General features: G+C 38.6%; 2 protein-coding genes across 8 annotated transcripts in view; both read right to left on the bottom strand.

Moving 5' to 3' along the window:
- tacc2 (transforming, acidic coiled-coil containing protein 2) overlaps positions 1-5151 on the bottom strand; it is a 48656-nt gene extending 43505 nt beyond the window's left edge. For all 7 annotated transcript variants that reach the window (XM_067421603.1, XM_067421604.1, XM_067421607.1 and 4 more), the window contains exon 1: positions 194-5151. In XM_067421603.1, the coding sequence (XP_067277704.1) occupies positions 194-4641 (4448 nt within the window). In that variant the 5' untranslated portion in view covers positions 4642-5151. The remainder of the gene's footprint in view (positions 1-193) is intronic.
- LOC137045593 (uncharacterized) lies at positions 4644-23753 on the bottom strand. Its single transcript, XM_067422302.1, has 10 exons — positions 23677-23753; positions 23356-23583; positions 22308-22377; positions 22119-22182; positions 17894-18030; positions 17730-17792; positions 10541-10779; positions 9353-9481; positions 4771-7093; positions 4644-4673 (listed from the first exon to the last, which is right to left on the bottom strand). Exons 1-10 carry the CDS (start codon positions 23751-23753, stop codon positions 4644-4646), a joined length of 3360 nt encoding a protein of 1119 aa, XP_067278403.1.
- Positions 23754-23856: the final 103 nt, after the last annotated feature.

Raw genomic sequence — 23856 nt, 5'->3', positions numbered from 1 at the left:
GGCGGTACATGTACTTGGCTCCATTTTTACACAAAACATCACACGATCAATAAAACATATATGTTGGTATTCAAGGCCTGTGTTACATGGTTCTTAATAAAAAATTAAATATGTATATGTGTGTGTGTCAATGAAAAACACAACATTTCTTTTGACATTTCTGCCACATCAACCACATCAACATGAAAAGTACCTGTTTTCTGTAGCTCCACATGTAGTCTCATCTCTGTGCTCTGGAATAATCTGAGACATGGAGGCTGCCTCCTTCAGAGCTCTGAGCCAATCAGAACTTTCAGAAGAGTTGACTGACCTCTCAGGTACAAAGGCTTCACTTAGGCCTTGTCTGTCTGAACTGTCTTTAACCTGTGATACCTGTAATGTTCCTGGGCCTAAACCCAGCAACACGTCTGCAGCTTCTGACACCTTTCTGTCTTCCTCCTCACTAGCTTCACTGTAATCATTCTGTATTGCCCTTTCAGTTATAAGTGATTCTATGTCTCCACAATAGCCATCTCCTATGTCAGAAGCTTGCTTGCTGCTACTTTTAGATGCATCTGTGGCAGTTTCAAATAAAGTTTGGATAAAAGACTTGGTGGGCTGCTGACTAGACTGGTGATTGACTGTGACGGGGGGCTGGAGGGTATCCTGGGGGTCAGTCACGAAGTAGACAGCAGTCTCAGGGTATGACAATGACATAACCTTTTTCATTTCAATCAGTGTCCCATCAGTGACTTCTTCAATTGGTTGGTCTACATTATTAATTATTGCTTCATCTGGGGAAGCTAAAGAGCACACCTCCAAATTGTTTTGGTTTTCTCTGGATATGCTTTCTTTCACTACAACCTCTGAAGACTTAGGGTCAGCCATTTTGGACATTTCTATGCATTCTTTTACAATGGACTTATTCTCTTCTTCATCCTCTATCTGTTCACTTATCTGAATACCTTCTGGCTGTTGTCTGTCATTTGAAACGGTGTCTTCTGCTTTCATAGTACTGATTGTGTTTCCAATGCCTGAACAAGTTCTTACATGCAACTGTGTGAGCTGCTGTTCAGAACACTGTGTATCCTGCTCCTCTGTGTTTTGGGTACCATCTGGGAATTGCTCTGACAAATGCTTATTAAGCTGCTCTATCCTCCAGACGGCTGTCTCAGATTGAGGAATGGAATTAGGAATGCTGGACTCTACTGTATCTTTAGAGACACGCTCCACACTTATCTCTCTTTCCTCTTTAATACTTTCCTGGAGCACAGAGGCAGAAAAAATAGATGTGGTGGAGAGCTGCCCATCAGAGGGCTGAAAACCTAACTCTTTTGCTTCCTGTTGGGAAGGTCCTGCAGTAGACATCTGTGCATCATCACTTATTGAATTAGGTCTGATCTCAGTGTTTCCAATGTCTCCAGGGGTAACCGAACACAAATATGTCTCATTTGTTTTTAGTCCTGCTTCATGGTGTGAAATGCTGGGAAGCACAGAAACCCCACTTGAGTGATTTATTAGAAATTCTGAGTCTTTCTCGGTGTCAGGGATTTCATCCCACACATTTCCATGTTCGTCCACACTACTCTGTGATTTGGTACATTCTGCATGTTTACTCACACTTTCCTGTGATGCTGAGATGGAAGGCTTTTTTGCCTCTGTAGACTCTATAACCTCTATGGCTTCTGACATTTCAGAAGCTGACAATGCCGTTACAGACAAGTTGGGAGCTGGCTGTGTTTGAATTTCACTTGAAGTATTTTCAACACAAACAGGAAAATTCCCACCTTTAAGATCTATTGTTTGTATACTCTGCTCTTTACTCTGTGGACATATGTTGTACACAGTAACATCTTTGTCATTGCCCCCCACCAGTATGGCATTCTCTTGTGTGCTGTTTAGGGAACTTTGAGTCTCTGCACTACAATGCACCATCACTTTCTCTTGCGTTTCACTTGCCTCAGCATCTGCATGATTATTGGTCTCAGCATTTTCTAAACCATTGCTTTTACCTACGCTTAACACTGCTTCTGGGGCATTCATAAACTTCTGTTGCTGCTGAAGCTCTTGGGATTGTGAAAATGCCAAATCTGACTGGCTCAAGGTCCTTGGATCTTGTGTGTGGTCTCTTTCAGGAAAAGCATTCACCACTGCAGACAGGGTCTGATCAATGTTTGGAAGAGATTTTTCAGTTAGTGCAACTCTACAACCCAGAGCCTCTTCAATAATCCCTTTGGAGGTTAAACCAGGATCAGGCAAAATAGTAGACAGCAATTTTCCTTTTGGAATGGTTTCATTTAATAATATTTCTTCTTCTGATAGCTTGAAGAGATTTATTAAAGTCTGGTTCTCTTCTTGTGTTTGATCAATATTTTCTTTTTCAGCAGTCTTTTCCTGTCCTTCAGAGGTATTTGTCCTTTCTTTGTTGTCCTTTTCTGTGATGGATTTTACATTGTGGTTCTCATTTTCTTTCACACACTCCTTGTTTTGTTCTCCTCCAATCACCTGTCTGAATCCTTCAGATACATTTTTATCAATTCTTACATTGTCTAAAGACACATGTTGACCAGGTTCTTCAGTCAGAAGTGTATCGAGGTTATCCTTTAAGTGCATCGGGAGCGGATCACATTTGATGTCATCATTAGGACTTTGTGCTATCAAAGCAGATTTAGAATGAAGTATCTCATCAGCACAAGACGCTTCAGAAGTATTTGTTTCTACTCTGCTGTCCTTTTGCTCTCTAAACGCCGTTTCTTTTTGTTTCTTTCTTTCATCCTGATTCCCATTTTTCTGTTCATTTCCTTCTTCCTGAGAGACACTAGTTTCATTTTTTGCACTGTATCTTTCTTCAGTTTCCTTCACAACTTCTTTGTTCTGCTCTTCACCTTTCACCAGCTTGAATCTTTCCGATTTGTCTTTACCAATTAACTCAATGTCTGTTGTAACATTTGTAGGTACATTGTATAAATCATGTTCATGTTTAGATTTGAAATTTCCTTCTCTCTTCTCTTCTTTTTGTCCAATATCCAGTTCTACAGTGCCCTTAGATGCTTCATTCTCTTTTAACGTTGCATTTCCAACAATATCTGGGTTTTTTAAAACGAGCAGTGAACAACCTGCCTGTTCTGGTCTGTGAGTTGTGAGCAGAAGGGGCCCAGATGATGTTGCGTTTTCCTGTGCAGAGACACCAACAGCGTAGGGCAGATCATCTGCATTTTGTTTCCTTAACATGTCTTCATTTGCATCTGATTGTTGATTCGTTTTGTCTGCAGTATTATTTACAACCTCTGTGTCAGAGGCACACACCGAGTTCACATTGCAATGCTCCCCGGTTCCTGCTACAGTAATATCGCAGTCATTAATGGACTCGGAGTGACTCAGCATTGGGCCTGGAGCCTTTAGTACAATGACAGACACATCTCTGGCATCACTGTTAGTGCATTGTTTGCTGGTTGAGGAAAGAGCACTTTGTGCTGGTACTATAGCTTCCGCCGCAGGAAGAGAGGGGACTGTTGTGTCTCCAGCATCTGCTGCATCACTTTTCATTATTTCACAAATAAACTGGGATTCAATCTGATAGGGAAGCACATCTACACACTTATCTGCTTTTGACAGGAGTGGCATCTCTGAGGTTGTAGTAGGCTGCTCGGTGTTGGATTTCACGTCTGGTTGAGTGCTAGGACACATGCTGTCTGCTGGAGACATGGAGCTGGTTTTTACCAGCGACTCTTCATCTGTGCATTTTTCTGGCTTTGACTCATGCTCTCGACTGTCATTTACAAGATTTTTTGAATAACCTGGACATATTACTTCTATATCACCTGCTTCATGTAACCCACATCCATTCAATTTATCAGTCTCTTCATTCAGCCTTTCCTTGCTGCCAAGTAGCACTTTTATATGTGTCTGTTCAACTCCTTCAGACACAGCAATATCAGCCCGTTCACTATCCACATTACGACCCTCTTGTAGAGAAGCATCCTGTAGTAAAACACTATTCTTCTCAGTGGATGCTGACTCATCTGTATCATTTGGACCGATCCGAGTAACATTCAAAGACTTTTTATACTCTTGGTTCTGTTTAACTGCTTCAGTTTCTTCCAGAATTTCATTAACCACATCCTTTGTTTCGGTAACACTGGTGGACTCACCTGCAGCTGACAGTGATGAAAATATAACAGGATTTTTCTTGTTAACACCAGTTTCATCTGTCACTTTTCTACTTTCTTCACAACCACCCATATTTGCATTAACATTTTCTTCAAGTTTTACAGAAGTCTCACCCTGCTCTTGAGATGTGCTGGTCGTTTCTCTGCAGTCTGCAGACACTTTATATGTAATTTCCACTTGTTCCACTTGTTCTTTTTGCTTTGCATTTCTTTCCTCTTTACCTCCTTCCTCAAAAGCAGCAGGTTCTTTTTTTGCACTGGATTTTTCCTTTTCTATTTCTGGTTTGTTGACGGTGAGAAAACCTTTAAAGTTAAAGCTAGTCTCTTTTACTGGATGTCGTAGACTTTCAAATACCATCAGTGGAGGCAGAGAGGCACATTCAGTCATTTGGCCTTTCAATGCTGTATCCTTTTGGCCCTCAATAGAGCTCTGCATACCTTTTGGAGACACACGCCCATCCACTTTGGTAAAACTTTCAGCGATATCCCTCATGTTCACTTGTAGCTTAGTTGACTGAGATGTGCCTTCATTTGTAGGAGTTGTTTCTTGGTTTTGTTGCTGTGTATCTGTCTTGATGGATGCGTCACCGTTTGTGGTTCTAGTTTGTGAAGAGCTCTGTACCTGTTGATTGTTGGCTTGTGCAGCGAGGCGTTCGTTTTCCGAAGAAACCGCTGGTAGAAATGATCGATCACTGCCTAGCAATTCTGCTCCTGATGCACTTGGGCTTGGATTCAGATTAGCCTCTTCCTCTCTCTGCGCTTCTGTCTCTGTAGAATTTATGTGGGAAAGAGGAGGGGGTGGGCTGATGGAGACGCAGTCGTTTATTCTGTTGATGGCCAGAGAAAACGGGGCTGTGCCTGCTGTAACAGGAAGGATGAGGTCACTCTCGTCTTGTGTCGCCGCTTGTGATGCTGTGATGCCGCGGGATGGACACGTCTCGGTTGCTGTGTCTGTCGGTGACACCTTGCCAGCATGTGCTGCGTTCTGTGCTCCTCCTTTGCTTGTCTCAAGGACGCCTGAAGAGGAATAGGTGACCAGAGCTTTGTCCTCTGTGCCGACCGTGCCCGTATCCTTGTTTCCGGCTGGGGAGAGTGCGATCGGCAGACCCCCTCCCTTCCCCTCACTCTCTGTCGAGTTGTGTGGAATTTTGTTGCCACAGCTTTCCTCAGACGCGTCCTCTTTCTGAACAGGTGAGCACTTAATCTCTGGAAAAATTACTGTGGATTGTTGTCTCTGTTCAGCTGTAATTTCAGTTAATGTTCCCTGTGAGCTTGGATACTCATCCGCTTCCAGCACTGCCGATTCTCTCTCTGCTGCTTGTACTATTATTGCGAACGCATCATCTCTCTTCTTCTCTCCCTCACTTTCTATCATTTCTGGCATCGTGGGTGTTGTTTGTAGCAATGTGGAGGCAGCGGACTCTGCTGAAGCCTGTTCAAGGGCACTCTCTTCCTCCTCTTCGACACCGGCTCGGCTCAGAGAGTGTGAATTCCCCCACAGTGCTACGTGTGCGCCAGCTCCACTACATAAAGGAGGTACCTTCTCGGGCTCCAGTAGAGATGCCTCTAAGTCATTTCTCCCTTCGGGCTCATATTCAGAGGCTGTTTTAGCTTGGCAGAAATCAATCACAACAGCAGATGCATCAGACACATTTTTCTCATGTTTAACTTCCCCTGTCGTACAGTGTTTGTGGTGTATGGTTTCACCTTCTGATATTGATTTGTAGGGTCCATCTGTCTGATCCTGGTCATCATGTTGCTCAGGCCCCTGTGGAGAGTAGCGTATCAGGGCAGTTGGAGCCTCAGCCAGGGAAAAATGAGCTTGGTGAGCCTCTGGTTCTCGAGGTGGGGAGCAGATCAATTGTTTACCCTCAGGACTCAGCTGTTCTGGGAGTCCTAATTCCAGGCTTTGATGCTCAAGGCTTGATCCTACTTTTGTGTTTGTTTCTATTTCTCCACTTATCTGCTGCTGTGTCCCTGACTCCACCTGTTTTTGTGTGCTTGGTTGTACGCTTATTTTAGCTTCTAAGTGTAACGTGTGACCAGCATGTTTATCCGTATGTGGGGATTGGCATGCCAGTAAATCACTAATTAACTGACTATGCGTCTCTATTTTCATTCTGTTTGAATTCTGAATCATCTGTGTAGCTTTTGCAGAACTGACGGCTTCTTCGATCACAGGATTTAACTCTTGATTTACTCCGGTTTCTCTCTGGGATGTAACATTTATTTTGTTTTCATCTTTTGTGCTCTCACCTTCCAGGGTGTATTTCGAAGAGCAGATATCTTGTACTGATTGATCGTGGGTAAGTATTTCCTTCGCTGCATCAATCTCTGATGTTGTTTGTGTACCTGTCCTTATGCTATGTGTAGTTTTTTGACCAGCTATGTTTTCAGCTGTGTCTATTTTTGTCTCTATCTCTGAATTTGTTTGCTGTTCTGCCTCTGACAGCTGGCTAGCTTCCTCAATGTGGCTTTCTGTTATATCCTCGATGTTTTTGACATCCTTATCTCTAGCTGTACACGTAGTTTTCTTTTTTCCTAGAACATAATCTTTGAAGCTAAACACCCTGTCTTCCCCTGCTGAGGAGTCATTTTTGTGTGCTCCGTTTCCATGGCAACCTCCGTGAAATCTGACATGTTTTTGTGAAGATGAATCAAAATCCTTTATGTCTTCAGGATTCTCAGTTTGATCATTTTTCTCGTCATTTTCAGGCAAGGCTAAAGAGAAACACCCGCCCAGGTCACCTGCAGTCCATGTGTCTGCATGGGAGGTTATGCCAAGAGCAGTCATTTCATCCTCGCATTCCTTTAAAGCTTCCTGGAGTTCATAATCCACCTGGGCAGCCAAAGGATTGAGGCATGGAACATCTTGCTGAGGTGTGCTAGACAAGTGGTTCTGGGTTGGCGATGCAGTCTCAGTAGAAACTTGGTCACCATCATAGCTAACAGCGTTCACCAAAAAAAAGAGACATTAGAATAAATCTGCTCTGAGATACATTTAGTTTTCCATTTCACACCAAGCCAAAGCACTCCACTCCACCTCATGCCAGAGACAGAATGAGAGTTCATGCATGGGCACAACTGAGTGCTTTAAAAGCATAAGAAACTAAACACACACACACTGCAAAAAAAAAAAAAAAAAAAATCTTAAAACTAAGCACATTTTTTGGAGAAGCAAAATTGCATAAGATAATAAAAATATAATACATTTTATTCATAATGTAATTTTTGAATTAAGCATAATATTTCTTATCAAAATAGCATAATTTGTTTTTAACATAAAATGTAGTGAATTCGTTTATTAAAAAAGTGTATTTATGATAAGCAATTTTGCTTTTCAAGTAAATGTATCTTATTTTAAGTTATTTTAAATTTGGTAAAGACTATAAAATTATTGCTTAATAAAAGGATTTTTTTAAAGTACACATATTAAAAAAAATCTAGTTTTTTCATAAACCACTTCATTTGAACTTTATAAATCTCTTGCAATTGTATAATTTGTATTAAGATTATAATCAAGAAGCTGAAATCTTTTTGTAATTTTAAAAAACTGAAATAGAGTATTCGCCAAGTAAAAGCCTTTATAGAAGTCATAACCGAAAGTTTTATATACTTGGCAGAACAGTCCCATTTTAGATCAAGGATAATGTATCAATGCTTTTAGTGTAGCGCAATTAGGGTAATTGGCTACGTATGATAGAAGCACCAGCCAAAAAAAAAAACCTGCAAAATGCTTCTAACAACCATATTACGGCCGACATTAAACAACCTGGTGAATCACTGTGACTACATCATAATTCAAGAGCTGAAACAGTCAGTGACTAACATCCCAATAAAGTAGCTACAGCTGATCTAATATGACAGCGATGCTTCCTCCACACTGCCTGTCTCACCTAGTGTTCTTCTCTGTGTGCCTGCAGGGGCATTAACAGAATAGAGACAGCATAGCTAACACATTTATGGCTGTCATTTTACGCTAAAAATCTATCAATCAACTTCACCTCAAATGGAAACAAATGAGGGAGTGGATCCTTGTGTGTTTTTCTATTGGACCACAGGGGTCATGTGATCAGCCAGCTTGCTGAGATGACAACAGGCCTTTTTCTTTTCTCAGTAAATGATTATGACTAGAAGCTGACACTCCCATTCAGAGGAGGCCAGAAAAAAGTGCATAACCCTTCTCTGGCATAACTGAAAAGTCAGACAGCTGTACTGCAGTTTAAGTTACGCCAATTATGCTTGTATGTGCTAAAAACCTATGGCCTTTTGGCATACTGTATGTCTGCATGAATTACAGAACTGCAGCCACTCCCTACTGTACTGTCAGGAAACATTTCAATACCCACAATCCTCTGCCCTTCAACTAAGCATTTCTATAGCCCTTTCAGCATAAAAGTATGATGCAAAAAATATAATAAAAATAATAACAAACATATAAATAGAATACAAATAAACGGTTTACTCTGACATGATACACCATATATAGCTGAGAGAAACTAACATGAAGTATACCTTTAAAAATGTCAAGAATGAATGGAGATCTCATCTCTGCATAACTCTGTGTTAATGTGCTGACAACAGGGGGAAAAAACACAAGCACAAAACGACCACAAATATACACACTCAAACAGCTCAGACAGCTTCCGGTTAATCTTTCACATTGTGCATCGATCAAGTCTGGTAAACCATACATTTCACCTCATGCTAGAGTGTTAAAGAGTCATTTCAGCTGTACAATAAAAATGAACACTAGTTTAGTTCACAGCAAACCAGCTCAACCAACAGTACAGCCAAACAAATTAAAAATACCACCAACCCAGTAAGCACAGCTATCTTAGTGTAAATGTTTTAAAGATGTTAAAAGGTTGATCATGTTTTTAGACAAAATACACCAAACAGCAAGTATAAAAAAGGGAGGTTTTGTTTTTTGGTCTAACTTTTTTTAAATAACGTAGCCTACTTCTACTAAAATGTAACGAAATCTAAAACAGTTTTGTGCTTACTGGGGGAAAAAAATCTCCATTTACACAGCACACATCATTCGCCACAGCCAGAACACAAAATGGAGCAAAAGAGATCTCACCAAAATCTATTACATCCATGAAACCATGAATAAACTTTGGCCAAATTATAAATGTCTATCTATTATGCCATAACAGACTGGTATCTCTCTATCTCCATTTTCATTATCCCTCTGTTACCTCTTCATGAGGCCCACTACTGGTGGACTGGCCTCCATGTAGTGCTCTAGGCCTGCCAGCAGAGGGTTGGCAGTGCCACCCAGTGCCACAGTCTCATTCTTCATCTCACCCAAGCCCACCTGCTCACATCTATACACACATACACAAATAAATGCCCTTTAATATGAGCCTCAGTCATAAGTAACACCGGACTCATTATTTGGATGAATGAATTACAAATATAGATTTAAAAGTAATCAAAGAAGCCAGGTTTTATCAAAATACAAACATTATCCTTACAGGCTGGGTGTGATGCAAAATTCATAACGTTCACACTTTTTCCCATTTTAGTCATAGATATTTTTTAATGATTCAGATCATAAACTAAATATTAAAGTCCTGCAAAAAGAGATTTCTACACAAACTCTTGCTGTATTCATTAATATGAACTGTTGTTAACACTCATAAAACCATGTAAAATGAAAGTCACTGGAGTGTGCCTTGGCTGTGCCACCTTAACAGCTGGCAAGGTTTGCGGTTCTTTTGTAGGTCTGCCAATAGACCATTCAGTCAAATTTTCCATAGGAATGAGTCAGAGAGTAATGGGAATTCACTCTGTGTTTATTCAGCTAAGCATGTATAAGGAAGAATATTGATAGAATAAGTCCTTTGTTTTGTATTGCTCTCATTGTGAAACATAGTAAGACATAAAATTGCGGGCGAGTGTCAGAGTCCAATCTGATCTGTGGTTTCCAGTTTCAAGACTGATATGAACTTGGGTTGTTCCTTGTGTCCTCAATTCACAAGTGAGCTCACAATTTAATGGCATCCTAAAAAGATAGATCACCATTTACTCACCCTATGTATTTTTCAAAATGTTGAAAGTCATTAAAATCTGGAACAATGTAGAGTAAACAATTATAGAAATTTAATTTTCAGATGAACCACCCCTTTACACAAGACAGTTTTTACTTCTTCAAACTCTTTAATTTTGTCTCTAGAATGCAAAAAAGTATTTTGTTTACCAGACAAACGTATGCAAAAACATAACTGAAAGGCAGAAAAATTTGCATCAGACATGAACAGCTTTTCAAAAGAATCAGCCATCCTGTTGAAACTTGCCCCTTGATAAGTGTCTGATGAGAGGTCTAGTCCTAAACAAAATTCTCTTGAGGAACTGAGTGTGTGTGAGAGAGAAATAAGTCTTACCCAAGTGAGGTTCCCCAGGTGAGATTGAGCTCAGTGCTGAGGTCGAAGTCTATGCTGGGCAGCAGATCATGAGGAAAGTCTAGATCCTCTTTATCCTCCTCTTCCTGTCTTGGTGGCTTTTCTTCCTCGTCAGCAAACACCTGTGTCTCCGCAGTGACTGAATCAGTGTGGACAGATCCGTTCTCTGCAGCGGCAGACTTTTCCTTCAGTGGGCTCACCCTGTCAGTGTGTGTTGCGGCCTAAGAAATGCAATAAAAGTATTAGAGAGAAGGCCGGCGCAATCTGTTTTTAATCAGCGTTTATCTGAGATCACTTAGTGAAGAAGTTAGTCTTTCAAAGTAAAACCGAGATTACATTTATTTAAACAAACAGGACTTGACTTTCAACATAAGAAGAAAACACACCCACCCTGTCGATAAAATGCTGAAGTGATTCTAGACTACACACCCTGATCATTTATCATCATGCCAAGTGCCATCTGCACTTTTAGAGAAATCTTAAAAAAATAAACGTGTACAATGGGTCCAACATATCAGCACGGCCTTAAGGATCAGTTCAGACATGCTCATTTGCCCTCAGTTCAGACGTGCCTGTACACTTCGTAAAAAAAACATACAAAAATATATGGTTGTAAAGTAAAAAGGTTCCTATACTTCCACAGAATTCATTCACTTACTGTTTCTTTAAAAATGTGGCAAAATAAGTGATTGTTCTGATTTTACTGGTTTTACTGCTATTTTTTCCCAACAAAATATGATTAATTCAACTGAACTACAAGATTAAATGCATTCTGAAGCATTTTGTAAAAGGCCACAAGGCATTTTGTAAAGAGCCACAAGGTAAGTACAATCTACACAAAGGTAAGCACTTTTTTAGCACTTTGGGATTGTTTTTAACTATGAAAAGGGCTTTACAAATAAAATGTATTATTATTATTATTATTATTATTATTACTTATTTAAGTAATTACACTACAAAAAAGTTTCTAGAAAAACCCCTTTACTTCAGCGATTTAGCATATGGCTTTGTATCACCCGGGGGTATTCGAATACCCCCCCCCCCCCACACACACACACACACACACACACACACATACACACACACACACACACTGTGATCCTGTGAGCCAATGATCCTGTGATCCAGCAGCGGTTGCTTCGGGAGTGGCCATGTAGGGCAGCGAAGCAAGTGCATTCTGGGAGTTGTTGTCTTTCATCCCCATGAGCTAAAAATACATTTTCTGTCTTTTCTCAGTCTAGAAGGCACCAAATTAAAAAAATTGTTTACATTTTTATACATTAATGGCCCAGTTTAAATACAAAGCTTAATGCTAAATCACTTAAGTAACCCTTTAAGTAATTTCAACTTGAATTTACATTAAACTGACTTTGATGAAAACAATTAGTTGAATCTTGTATAAATTATAATCAAAATGTGAACATTTTTAAAGTAGCGTAAAAACACGTCATAACATTGATCATATAATTGTTCAAAGTGTACTTAAATTACTTCATTAAGTGATTACATAAAATATTTCACATTCACGTTCAAGGAAATCTCCCTCTCTGATGTTATATAATAACATATAAAAACTCTGATTTGGAATAAGAGAGAATCTTATCCCTCCAAAACACAGACACACACTCATTTTACACACACTCATTGATCGACAGATTCACAGGCAAGTCTTTGTGCAGCAAAAGAGGATCATGTTGCAGGCTCTCTGGAATACAGGTCACATTAGAGATGCATTACACAGAAGCCCCACATCCATTACCCAATGTTTTCATCATCTTTGACTTCAGTACACACATCATATGCACTCGATACACACGTGCATTCCCAGCTCTGCTGTAGATTACGTGTGTTATACTCTCGCAGAGCTTCAAGACATGAGTCAATTCATGCATTTCATTCCCAGGCCTTTGTGAGCACAAGTATCACTCAATTAGAATCAGGTCAGAGTATCAAATGAAACTCCCAGATCTTAGTCCAGACAAAGTTTAGGTTTCGGATTCCATTAGCGTATTCAGAATTTTAATTTGTTCGCCAAACCTGGAATTAACACAAGGGTTTGAAATATCAGTAACTTTTTTTAGTGACAGGCGGGTGGATTTTACCACCTTTTCTTGGAACAGAAAATAGCAAAATCTCTGAAGAACAGGATTCACACACCGGTGAACAATCACTGTACTGTATCCCTAAATCAGCCTCCCTCAGCCCCTCAAATAAAAAATGACCAAGTGTCTGCTAGCCTATTGCAAAATTCCTGTCATCAAGCTAAGAATCTGTTTACACATCCTTAAACATTTTCATTTTTAATGTACAAATCAAGCTACATTTTATTTATGCAATGGGGTAACAAGTCTGGGACCATTATTAGTAAAAATGCTTCACTATTTGTTTTATTGTACTTTTTGCAATAAACTACATTATCATAAAACTATTTAAGTGAAATTTTTAAAAGGCACAATATGTAATTTTTCACTGCTAGAGGTCACTTATGCAAAACAAATGCGTAGCTTCACTAACTTGATGACGCCTTGATTTTGCAGATTTTTTTAATGCCGTAAACGACCACTGCTTCTTCCGGTCATGCGTATGTGAGGTATCGCAAAGCTGCTTTATTATTTTAGACGCATTTGAGTGTGTTGAAGTTGTTATAATGCTTCTCTGTGTGTTTGCTCGGTGGCTACTATGAGACACTTGTTGCTCACTGTTGTAAACTAGATCAATATTAGGCATGGTAAAACATGGTACTCACGGTAAATCAAGAAAATAAGATTTAAACAAGACTAACTGTGTTGAGCTATATAACAATGTCTCCAAACAGTTGCTCACCTGTCAAATAAAACATATCATAAATTAAAGTGTCTTTGGTGTTTCCATGGTTTCTACTTAATAAAACACGGAAAAACAAAAGAAAAAACAGAAATCGTTGGTAATGCAGGTATGATGTCATTGATAGGCGACGCACGGATACAGTCTGTGTTCTAGTTAAAATTGCTTATTTCTCTGGATTTAAACATTCTTGCACAAAGTACAAAACCCAAAATGTATAACATTATTCTAGCCATTTTGGGATATTTTAATCCAAAAATCGTACATATTGTGCTGTTAACTGAAAAGTTCACACGAATTTAAACTGTTTCAAAAAGCATCTTGTTCTACAATGGAAACTGTTGAGATGGGATAAAAGGGGTCCGTATCATAAATCTGAAATACATATAGCATTACTGACCTAAACATTGTAAATAATAAATAATATTTACACTTTAAAATCCTTAAACTTTGTTTCCAGTTTAAAATAAGAATATGAATCAAACACTAAATGTTTACACTAAATGTGTACATTTTGAATAATACACATTACCTAGTTAACATTTAGTTGTGCTATAATGCTTTATTACATAACAAGTTAAATTATGAACAAATACTTGAATCATTTAAAAAAAATCCCTTCATTTTATCATCAGTTTGTTCATGCTATTAAATACCATACTTATTCACACCTACACTTTAATAGGTTTAATAGAATAAAACCAAACTTTATCTGTTCATGATCTTGTTTCTCACAGTTGGTTTCAAGTTCCACAGCTTCCTGTTTCCTGTATATGCTGTGAACTTGTATCTAACCCTAAAAAATTGGTACTTAAAATAAATCACACACAGTACCTAAAATAAATCACACTCACTGAGCTACATTTGTCTGTGTGCTTTAAATTTTAAAGTTGCATTGGGGCATCTCTTACCCAGATCTGAAATAGGCAACAAACAAAAAAAAACTCTCTACTGTCTGATAGGACTACTGTCTGTCCTATCATTATCCTTTGACGTCCTACAGCATGAGTGGTCCTGAAAAGCAGACCCCATATGGTTCCTTTTGCCCTGCCCCTTTAACAGCCCACATTGTCCTCCACTACAGTAAATTCCTGCTGTTAACTATATACCCAGGCAGTGCAGGGTTGCTGGTTGTCATGGCAAACATATAAGCCCAACACAGCAGACTGACCTCTAAATAGTTGTGGGATACTTACACCCATAAATTATATGAAATGCAGTCCAGTTTAGAATTAGTATATAAAATAGACCAAAGTAGTATCCCTCTTCAGGAAGCAAACATTAGGCTGTACTCAGCTAACACATATAACAATCCAAATACAGAAGCAATACAACTATTACAACCTAAATTACCTCATAATACGTCTTCTTCAATTTTTAAATATCTATACAATTATATATATATATATATATATATATATATATATATATATATATATATATATATATATATATATATATATATATATATATATATATATATATATATATATATATATATATATATATATACAAACGTTCTACTGCCAGTCTCTCTGAAAACAAGTCATCATGCAGAACTAACTGCAACATTGTAAAAGTATCTTGTTTTAAGGATTTGAGAGATTATATAGAACTACTTGAGAATACAGGGATTTTACAGTGTAAAACGCCAATAAATAAAGTCACCAAAGAAGCCACAAACTCACCTTCTCTAAGGACAGACACACACTTTGCACGCGAATGCTGCGGGTTCACAGTGCAGCACTCCTGCACTGAACTCCCCGGGAGCGCGAGCAGAGACGTGTGCGTGTTTTGGTTCAGCCGGTTAAAGACATAAACATGCCGCAACACATGCTGCCTGTCCTGTCTCCTCCCCAGAGTCCTGACTCAGCTCCCTTCACCTCTCCTGTTATAGATCCATGCCCTTCAGAGGAGAACTCTGCTAGTCCCTGGAAGTGTGAGACAAACTGTTCCTTCCTGCTGAGAAGCAGTAGCCTACTACGAAATCTCAGACTGGGAGACTCACAGAACAACTTGAGTAGTGATCCCTCCCCCTTCTCCGGGTAACTCGTTCAGTATGACGCTTTTGCCCTTTGATCCCTCCCACTCGAGCTACCTCCTGCTTCTGATGTCTGCTGCTGTTCTGTCACTTCCTGCTGGGGGACTGAGGACCGCACTGATGCACACGCTGCAGGTGAATACTGGGAAATGGGCCAAAGAACAATCACAAAGTAGCTGGGGGGGTGTCCATGTTATAGACTACCTTTTGGGGCTTTTGTGAACTAGAAATTAGAAACTAGAAATATTTACATTTAAATTGTACAAATAGAGTACAGAGTTGTTAAATAATAATAGGCCTACATACTCCATTTGTCCCTGCTTAGGCCTATTATAGGGTCCCCATAATAACGTTGAATTTTAAACATTGAAGCTGACTCTGCATTGTTTCTAAACCTTTTTGACTGCAAAGCATCCCTTTGTCGAATCCCTTTGTCCACAACAGTATTCAAAGGCCCATGAACTTTCCAGGTCATGATTTACTGCATACCGATTTTTTTAACCTCCTAAGACCCAGGAAAACAGGAAAAGTCTTTAGATTTTTTTTCCATTACATTGTTTAGAGAGACAAATGGGGGGGGGGGGGGGGGGTAAATTAAAGTAAATTGTACTTCATTCAAATGTTATGCTATGTCTGTGTATTCATGTGGACACCGGGACTCGGTTGTTTAAAAAATAAAATGACAAGAAATTACACATAAATAATAGGATTTTGCTTTCATTCACCAATTTTTCAGGTTTCAGGTTTGTTTGTTTTTCTTACGTTAAGAAAGATATAACGGAGTGAATTGATATACCATTTTACTTTATGCAATATGTGGGTAAAATGGCCATACAGACATGGGTTTTCCTATTGCAGTACACTATCTAATCTGCATATTAATGTGTTCTTGAAGCAACATATAATTAAAAAAGAAGAGTAATATGGAAGTGATAGTTTGCAAACATTTTCATATTAATAACAAATACTTTATAGGAACATTGATATGTAATTTATTTCCCTATTCACTTTTTGTGTCTCCCAAAATGCCTGATAAACATGCTTTAAGTCCCAGAGTCCTCTATTGAGGACATGTATGAAATCAATGCCCTGTTTTGTAACAATTTTTAGAAGATTTTTAGTCATTTTTAGAAACCCCATATCATTTTCCTGAGATGTTGATTTATAACAAACAATTTGAAAATTAACAGTTGTCAATTTAAATTATAATTACAAAATATTTTAAAGTATTATCATATTTCCATAAGAGTGCTAAATTTGATCATTCAGTCATTTTTAAAGGCCAAGGCAAAGTTGTTGTTGTGGTGAAACCTCAAAATGGTATCTCATAAAAGCCCTGAATGTGTTGTTTAAAGGACGTCCAGTTTTAAAACTGTGACATGTATGATGTCAGAGAAATTCACTAAAATACGAGGAGGAGGGCATTGGCACCCAGAAGGTCAAAAATATTATGTGCTTCTAATGGGCCTCGGGGCCCTGGTGAGAACCAAGGCACTATAATGATTACACAGACATTTGGTCCTGCAAAGCATTTACTGCTCATTTTCCTGATAAAAAAAAAACACGTTATAACAGCCTGAAGCAGGTTTTAGGCTGATTTTATAATTGTTTTAGGCAGAGATGACAAAATTACACACATCCTTCACTCAAGTAGAAATGCAGATACTTATATTTAAAAAGACTAAAAGGTAAAGGTTGCGGTACAGACTACACTTTTTTACTAAAAAAAATTTAAGTAAATAAGTATGGGCTTTTGACAGTAAAAAGTAGCCATTACTACTACCTTTTTTTTAGTGTCACACTAGTAACTGGACCTCACATCATATTAATAAATAAATACAAAAGTACTTTCATTTCGTATTTTGTTAATTAATGAATGTATCCAGGATGAAAAAACACTATGTAGAACAGGGCTAGAAAGGGACAAAATTTCAGCCCAGGAATCCTCACACTTATTCAGGCCATCCCATACACCCTTTAGAGCACTATTCAAATGCATGGGCAGCTATGGCAGACAAGTTGGCCATCCAACAAAACCAGCTAGACAAGATGCAAACCATATTAGCTATGATGGGAGACATCTTAAACTTGTTGATTTTAATTAACTTAAGCTGAATTAAGTGGATTAAGCAAACTATTAAACTAAATGATCTGCAAATCCATGTTAACTGATATGTTCTCACTAAATATTTTGTTATACCGGGCTGTTTCTCAACAAAGGTTACTGTAGAAATACCATGCACACTCCCAATGCAACTTCACATACACACACACACAAATACTGAAACCCTCCAGCCCCTTATTTACCATGTCAGACTGTGTTTCTTCTGGAGGGAATAGCACCACGTTGTCTGGAGCGCCCTCCTGTGGCTGAGACATATGTGTAATGCAAAAGGAGAGATGGATTCAAATCAAGTTATTCAAGTTACAGTCTTAGGAGAAATGTATGGCAGAGTTGAGTCACTATATACCTCAGTTAGTCTACTGTGCTGTTGTTTTTGGAAGTTTACCAGAGTACTTAACGTTCGTTCTGGGAACCTACAAAACTGGTTGGAGTCCTCCATGAAAAAGCACAGAGCCCAGTAGGTTGATCCTATTAAGATAAACCCTGAATTCCAAGTTGAGTAGCTTTTTCAATGTAGCATAACATCGGCCAAATCATTCCTTCCAGGGTCCATTGAAGATCAAACCACAATTCTGAATCCATAAATAACTTTTATCATCACATCAGCAGAAAAAGGCCATACGTGCGAAAGATTTAAATAACGGAGTGTCTATTTACACAAAGTGCAAATAGCCTGCCTGGTTGACAGAGGCTATTTACACTAACTCTGCCCATTGACGCCTGGTTGCGCTAGACAAAATTATGGAAAATGCTGGATTGTTAACAAGGATAAGGAGTGTAGTAGAAATTTAATACAAATTGATGCAAATTGGAATTCATATTTTACCAAACTTGCTCTACTCTCTTTTCCCATCACATATTAGATTGGAAAGGTGTTAATTTTAAAAAAAAATAAACATTTGAAAAGTTTTATAGTGTTTATCAGTTAGGGGTAGGTACAGGGAGGACTTTATTGTCCCAATAATTTTAATAAATAGCCATAATCATTCACACTGTTTTTATTACATACCATTTAATGTACAACAACACTGAGGTGCAAAAAGTATCTGTCACTAAATTATCTAGCTACTTTACACTTATTGCAAAGAAAATGCTGCTATTTTTACATTGTGTAAATTGAATCTATTGCTATTTTATAGGAAATCACTAAAAATGAATAAATAATTAGCTACTAGGAAAAAGTTTGGTTACTTAAGTGGGATATGTTTTTATTATTAAAAAATATATAGGCTATAACTTACTACATAACTACATCAGAGTTATTATAGGTTGTTATAGTATATAACTAAAACTATTTTTTAAAAAAAGTTGTTTCTTGAAATAAAATAAACATGAATATAAAAATAGCCTATTTTTTTTTAAAACTAAACATATTTTATTCCAGATTGCAAAATTAAAATAATTAAAAACTACAAAAACACAGCATTACAAATATTTTAATGCAAATACACAAAATATATATAAAATTAAAAAAATATATAATATCATATTTAATGCATTTCACGGTGTTGATAACAATTTGAATATTTTTTTTCTCTCTTTGCATTTTTCATCAATATGGTATGTCTACTATGTCAATTTATTCAGTAATAGACTATTTTACGAACGAACCGAATCAGGGGCAGTGTTTAGAACAAACCGATTCACTAGAATGAATCAGACATTCCAGCAATTCACGTGTGTGTGAGAACCGTTTAGAATGAACTAATTCACTGGAATGAATTAAACTTTCCAACGCATAAGATAAAGGACGATTGAGGTGAGCGAATTTGATAATTTTATCTGCTCAGACATAAAAACAGCGATGTAGAGGTTGGTCACGCGACACCACTACTCTTTGGAAAATTTAACTCATTACTGGAAAAGCTGTACGTTGAAAGCAGCCAAAATTCTGTCATGCTACTACAAAAAAAAAAAAAAAAAGTTAATATAGGCTTAGCGTCTACTTTTAGTGATGGGAACAGCATAGTGGTTAATACTAGGGGGGGAAATCCCACACAAAATGAGTAGCCTTAGCCTACACTGACCATCTGCACTCTTTCAAAACTAAATTCAGTCAGAATGTTTGACAACACAGTGAAAACAATGAAAACAGCAGCGCATGATTTTTACCACAGCAATTCTGTCTCTGTCTGTGCTATCTCAACAAGCAGCTTGTCACATGCAGTATGTATGTCAGTTGGTATGGGAATGCTAACAGATGTCCAAAAAAAAAACAGCTCTAAAAGCAAGTCTAGATTCGATGCACAAAAGCGTTGCAGTTCTAGTTCAAGCCGGGAAGCAGAGACAAACACTGCGGTGCTGAGCCAGGTCGCATGTCCTGAAACCCTTACCGGAAGCTCCGAAGTGCTGTTTTCATTGCCCATCTTGTTGAGCGGGGCTGGCAGGGGACACCTTCACATCAGACCGAGACCAGAGAGACTGAGAGACCAATGTGAAGAAAGCACACACCGTCAAGGAATTACAAACACTATTTCCTCATCAGACATCCAGGGAAACACTGAGCTTTGAGCGATCAGGGAGTGAAATATGTGTGCAAGTATGTGTCATGTGTTGAGATTAAGAGGCTCTGATGAAAGCAGAACAAAGTGCAGAGATGCTGTCCACTTTTTTTCGGAATGCTAAAAAACGGAATATTTATAGTCGTGTCTTTCAGGCAGTTCAAATTTAACCAATTCTACAATCATTTGTACAAATGGCTATCACACAAAGGCCTGCATGAATAAAATAACCTTGATAATCATAATCCAGACTTTTGACAGAAAAGTTCAAATTTCAAGTGTAGATTTTGAATCTATATTTTTAAAAATTATTCTTTTTTTTGCTGTTGATTTTTTTTTTTTACCAAACATTTGACTTTTGAGTTCAACATATCACCTTTATTGCTCATCCAGCATAAATCTTAAATGTTCATATGCATCCAGCATAAATGTTCTCTTTTATCCCATACTCTAATTTAAAATCATTATTATTTAGAGTATGGATGAGCAATAAAGGTGATATGTCGAACTCAAAAGTCAAATGTTTGGTAAAAAAAAAAAAAATCAACAGCAAAAAAAAGAATATTTTTAGTCAGCAAGGATGCATTAAATTCATAAAAAGGTGAAAGTAAATGCATTTATAGTGTTAAAAAAAAAAAATATATATATATATATATATATATATATATATATATATATATATATATATATATATATATATATATATATATTTCAAATAAATACGGTTTGTTTGTTTTGTATTTTTACTTTCTTTTGATCAATACTCCTGGGGGGAGAATATAAAGAATATAAAGTAATGGCTGCTGAAAATTCAGCTTTACAGTTAGGCTATTTTATATTGTAATAATAATTCACACAATATCACTGTTTTTACTGTATTCTTTTGATCAAACAAATGCCTTGGTGAGCAAAAGTGACTTAAAAATTCAAAAAAAGATTCTTTGTCCTTTTTCTTTCGGCTGTTCCCTTCAGGGGTTGCCACAGCAAGTCATCTGCCTCCATCTATTCCTATCCTCTGTATCCTCCTTCTATGGGTGACCATTGTTAACCTATTAACCGTTAAAAATTGCGTAACCGAGTAAAACATTTTGCTCGGTTAAGTGGTGTCAGTGCCTTGAATTTAGTTGTACTATGTTTTTGCACCACTAGAGGCCGCCAGAGCACTCCCAGACATTTGTAATAACCACAAGAAGAAGTCATGACCAGCTTTCTAATATGAAGCGGGCAAAGAAAAGTACAGCGTCGGAGCACTTTAAAATTGGGAGTGATGGGGCAAAATGCAAGTATTGCAATGCAGTGCTTACCGCATTTTTCAGGCTATAAGTCGCTCCGGAGTATAAGTCGCATCAGTCAAAAAATGCGTCATGAAGAGGAAAATAACATAAGTCGCACTGGACTATAAGTCGCATTAGGGCAGAAGCAGAGTGGGAGCCGCGCGCGCTGTGCATAACGGATCAGAAGAAAGAAAGTTTGAAGTGAGAAACTTGTGAGGGACTAGAGAAAAGCAGAGGTTACTTTAACTGTAATGAAGAAAACAAAAAAAGCTAATCGCGGACTGAAAGCAAGATGGCCAGAGCTGAAGGAACGAGTCCACAGATGCTTGAACTCTGCCGTGAGAGGCTCAGCCGCGCGAGTCAAACGCTGTGTGAATCATTCTCGGCTCCATATTTTACTACATGCCCTAATCATGCAGGCGCCCTCACGGCCACTTGCATTGCTCGTGAACTGCCTCGTGAACTGCCTCGTGAACTGGCCATTTGCATTGCTCGTGAACTGCTCGTGAACGAAACTCAGCGTAGGCCTCACAGACATGAAATATATCTTAAGAAAGCTTGAAATGTCTTTTAACAATTTAAAACGAAAAGAAATAGGCTACTCTCTGATTATGTAATCCATGATGTGCATTTCTCTCTATAGGCGCGTTCACTACGAAGATGGCAGTTGTCAAATTAATAAACTAAAAATAATAACCCTGACGCACACTATGGTTAACCGAGTATTAACCGCTAAGGGCCTCGGTTAACGGTTAATGAAAAACTTGAAAACGTGCAGCCCTGCCTCCTTCACTACATCCATAAACCTCCTCTTTGGTCTTCCTCTTGACCTCCTGCCTGGCAGCTTTAACCTCAGGATCCTTTTACCGATATAAGTACACTAAGTACTTAAAATCCTGCACCTTCTTTCTTCTCCCTGTAACCTCACTGTTCCAATTGGTTCTCTCTCATTCACACACATGTATTCTGTCTTGCTGCGGCTAACCTTCATTCCTCTTCTCTCCAGAGCAAACCTCCAACTCTCTGGACTTTCCTCCACCTGCTCCGTGCTCTCACTACAGATCACAATGTCATCCGCAAACATCATAGTGCATGGAGATTCCTGTCTGACCTTATCTGTCAGCCTGTCCATCACCACCACAAACAAGAAGGGGCTCAGAGCCGATCCTTGATGCAGTCCCACCTTCACCGTGAAGTCCTCTGTCTCACCTACGGCACACCTTACCACTGTCCTATTGCTCTCATACATATCCTGGACCACTCTAACATACTTCTCTGCCACTCCAGACCTCCTCATACAATACCACAGCTCCTTTCTTAGCACTCTGTCATATGCTTTCTCTAAGTCTACAAAGACACATTGCAGCTCTTTCTGACCCTCTCTGTACTTCTCCATTAACATTCTCAAACCATATAATGCATCTGTAGTGCTCTTTCTAGCGTGAAACCATACTGCTGCCCACAAATGTCCACTTCTCCCGTTAGCCTTGCTTCCACTGCTCTTTCCCACAACTTCATTGTATGGCTCATCATCTTAATACCTCTGTAGTTTCCACAACTCGTCACATCTCCCTTGTTCTTAAAAATCGGCACCAAAACACTTCTCCTCCATTCCTCAGGCATCCTCTCACTCTCTAAGACCTTGTTGAAAAACCTAGTTAAAAACTCTACAGCCATTTCTCCTAGACACTTTTATACCTCCACTGGTATGTCAGCTGGACCAACTGCCTTTCCTCTCTTCATCCTCTTCAAAGCTCTCCTAACTTCACCCTTGCTAATAATTTCTACTTCCTGGTCAACAATATTTGCCTCTACAATTTTTCTCTCCCTGTCATTTTCCTCATTCATCAGTACATCAAAGTACTCCTTCCATCTTTCCCTCACCCTCCTGTCACCTGTCAAAACATTTCCATCTCTATCTTTAATCACTCTAACCTGCTGCACATCCTTTCCATCTCTATCCCTCTGCCTCGCCAACTGATACACATCCCTCTCACCTTCTTTACTATCTAAAATTGCATATGTCCTCATACGCTTTCTGTTTGGCATTTGCCACCTCTATCTTAACCTCACGGTGCATCACCCTATATTCCTGTCTCCTTTCCTCCGTCCTCTCACTGTCCCACTTCTTCCTAGCTAACCTCATCCTCTGGATACTCTCCTGGACTTCCTCATTCCACCACCAAGTCTCCTTGTCTTCTTTCCTCCTTCCAGATGACACACCTAGCACCGTCCTACCTGTCTCCCTGATCACTTTGGCTCTGGTAGTCCAGTCATCTGGAAGCCCTACTTGACCACCTAAAGCTCGTCTCAACTCCTCCCTGAGAACCACACAGCACTCTTCCTTTTCCAACTTCCACCACTTTGTCTTCTGCTCTGCCTTTACTCTCTTCATCTTCCTCACCACCAGAGTCATCTTACACACCACCATCCTATGCTGTCTAGCTACACTCTCACCTACCACCACTTTACAATCGCTAATTTCCATTAGATTACAGCATCTACAATATTTTATATTGTAATAATATTTCACA

This window comes from Pseudorasbora parva, chromosome 17 (assembly GCF_024679245.1).
Source record: "Pseudorasbora parva isolate DD20220531a chromosome 17, ASM2467924v1, whole genome shotgun sequence".
In the NCBI taxonomy this organism is placed as follows: Eukaryota; Metazoa; Chordata; class Actinopteri; order Cypriniformes; family Gobionidae; genus Pseudorasbora; species Pseudorasbora parva.
This window is presented reverse-complemented; position numbering and strand designations above follow the sequence as displayed.

Excerpts from the sequence above, each read along its gene's own strand:
- LOC137045593 (XM_067422302.1), bottom strand. The coding sequence starts at position 23,753 with ATGGTGGTGTGTAAGATGACTCTGGTGGTGAGGAAGATGAAGAGAGTA. Across the intron at positions 18,031-22,118 it reads CAAAGAGGAGGTTTATGGAT|GGTTTATCTTAATAGGATCA; the intron begins GTAGTGAAGGAG and ends CTTGGAATTCAG. Across the intron at positions 10,780-17,729 it reads AAGAAACACAGTCTGACATG|GCCGCAACACACACTGACAG; the intron begins GTAAATAAGGGG and ends TGCATTTCTTAG.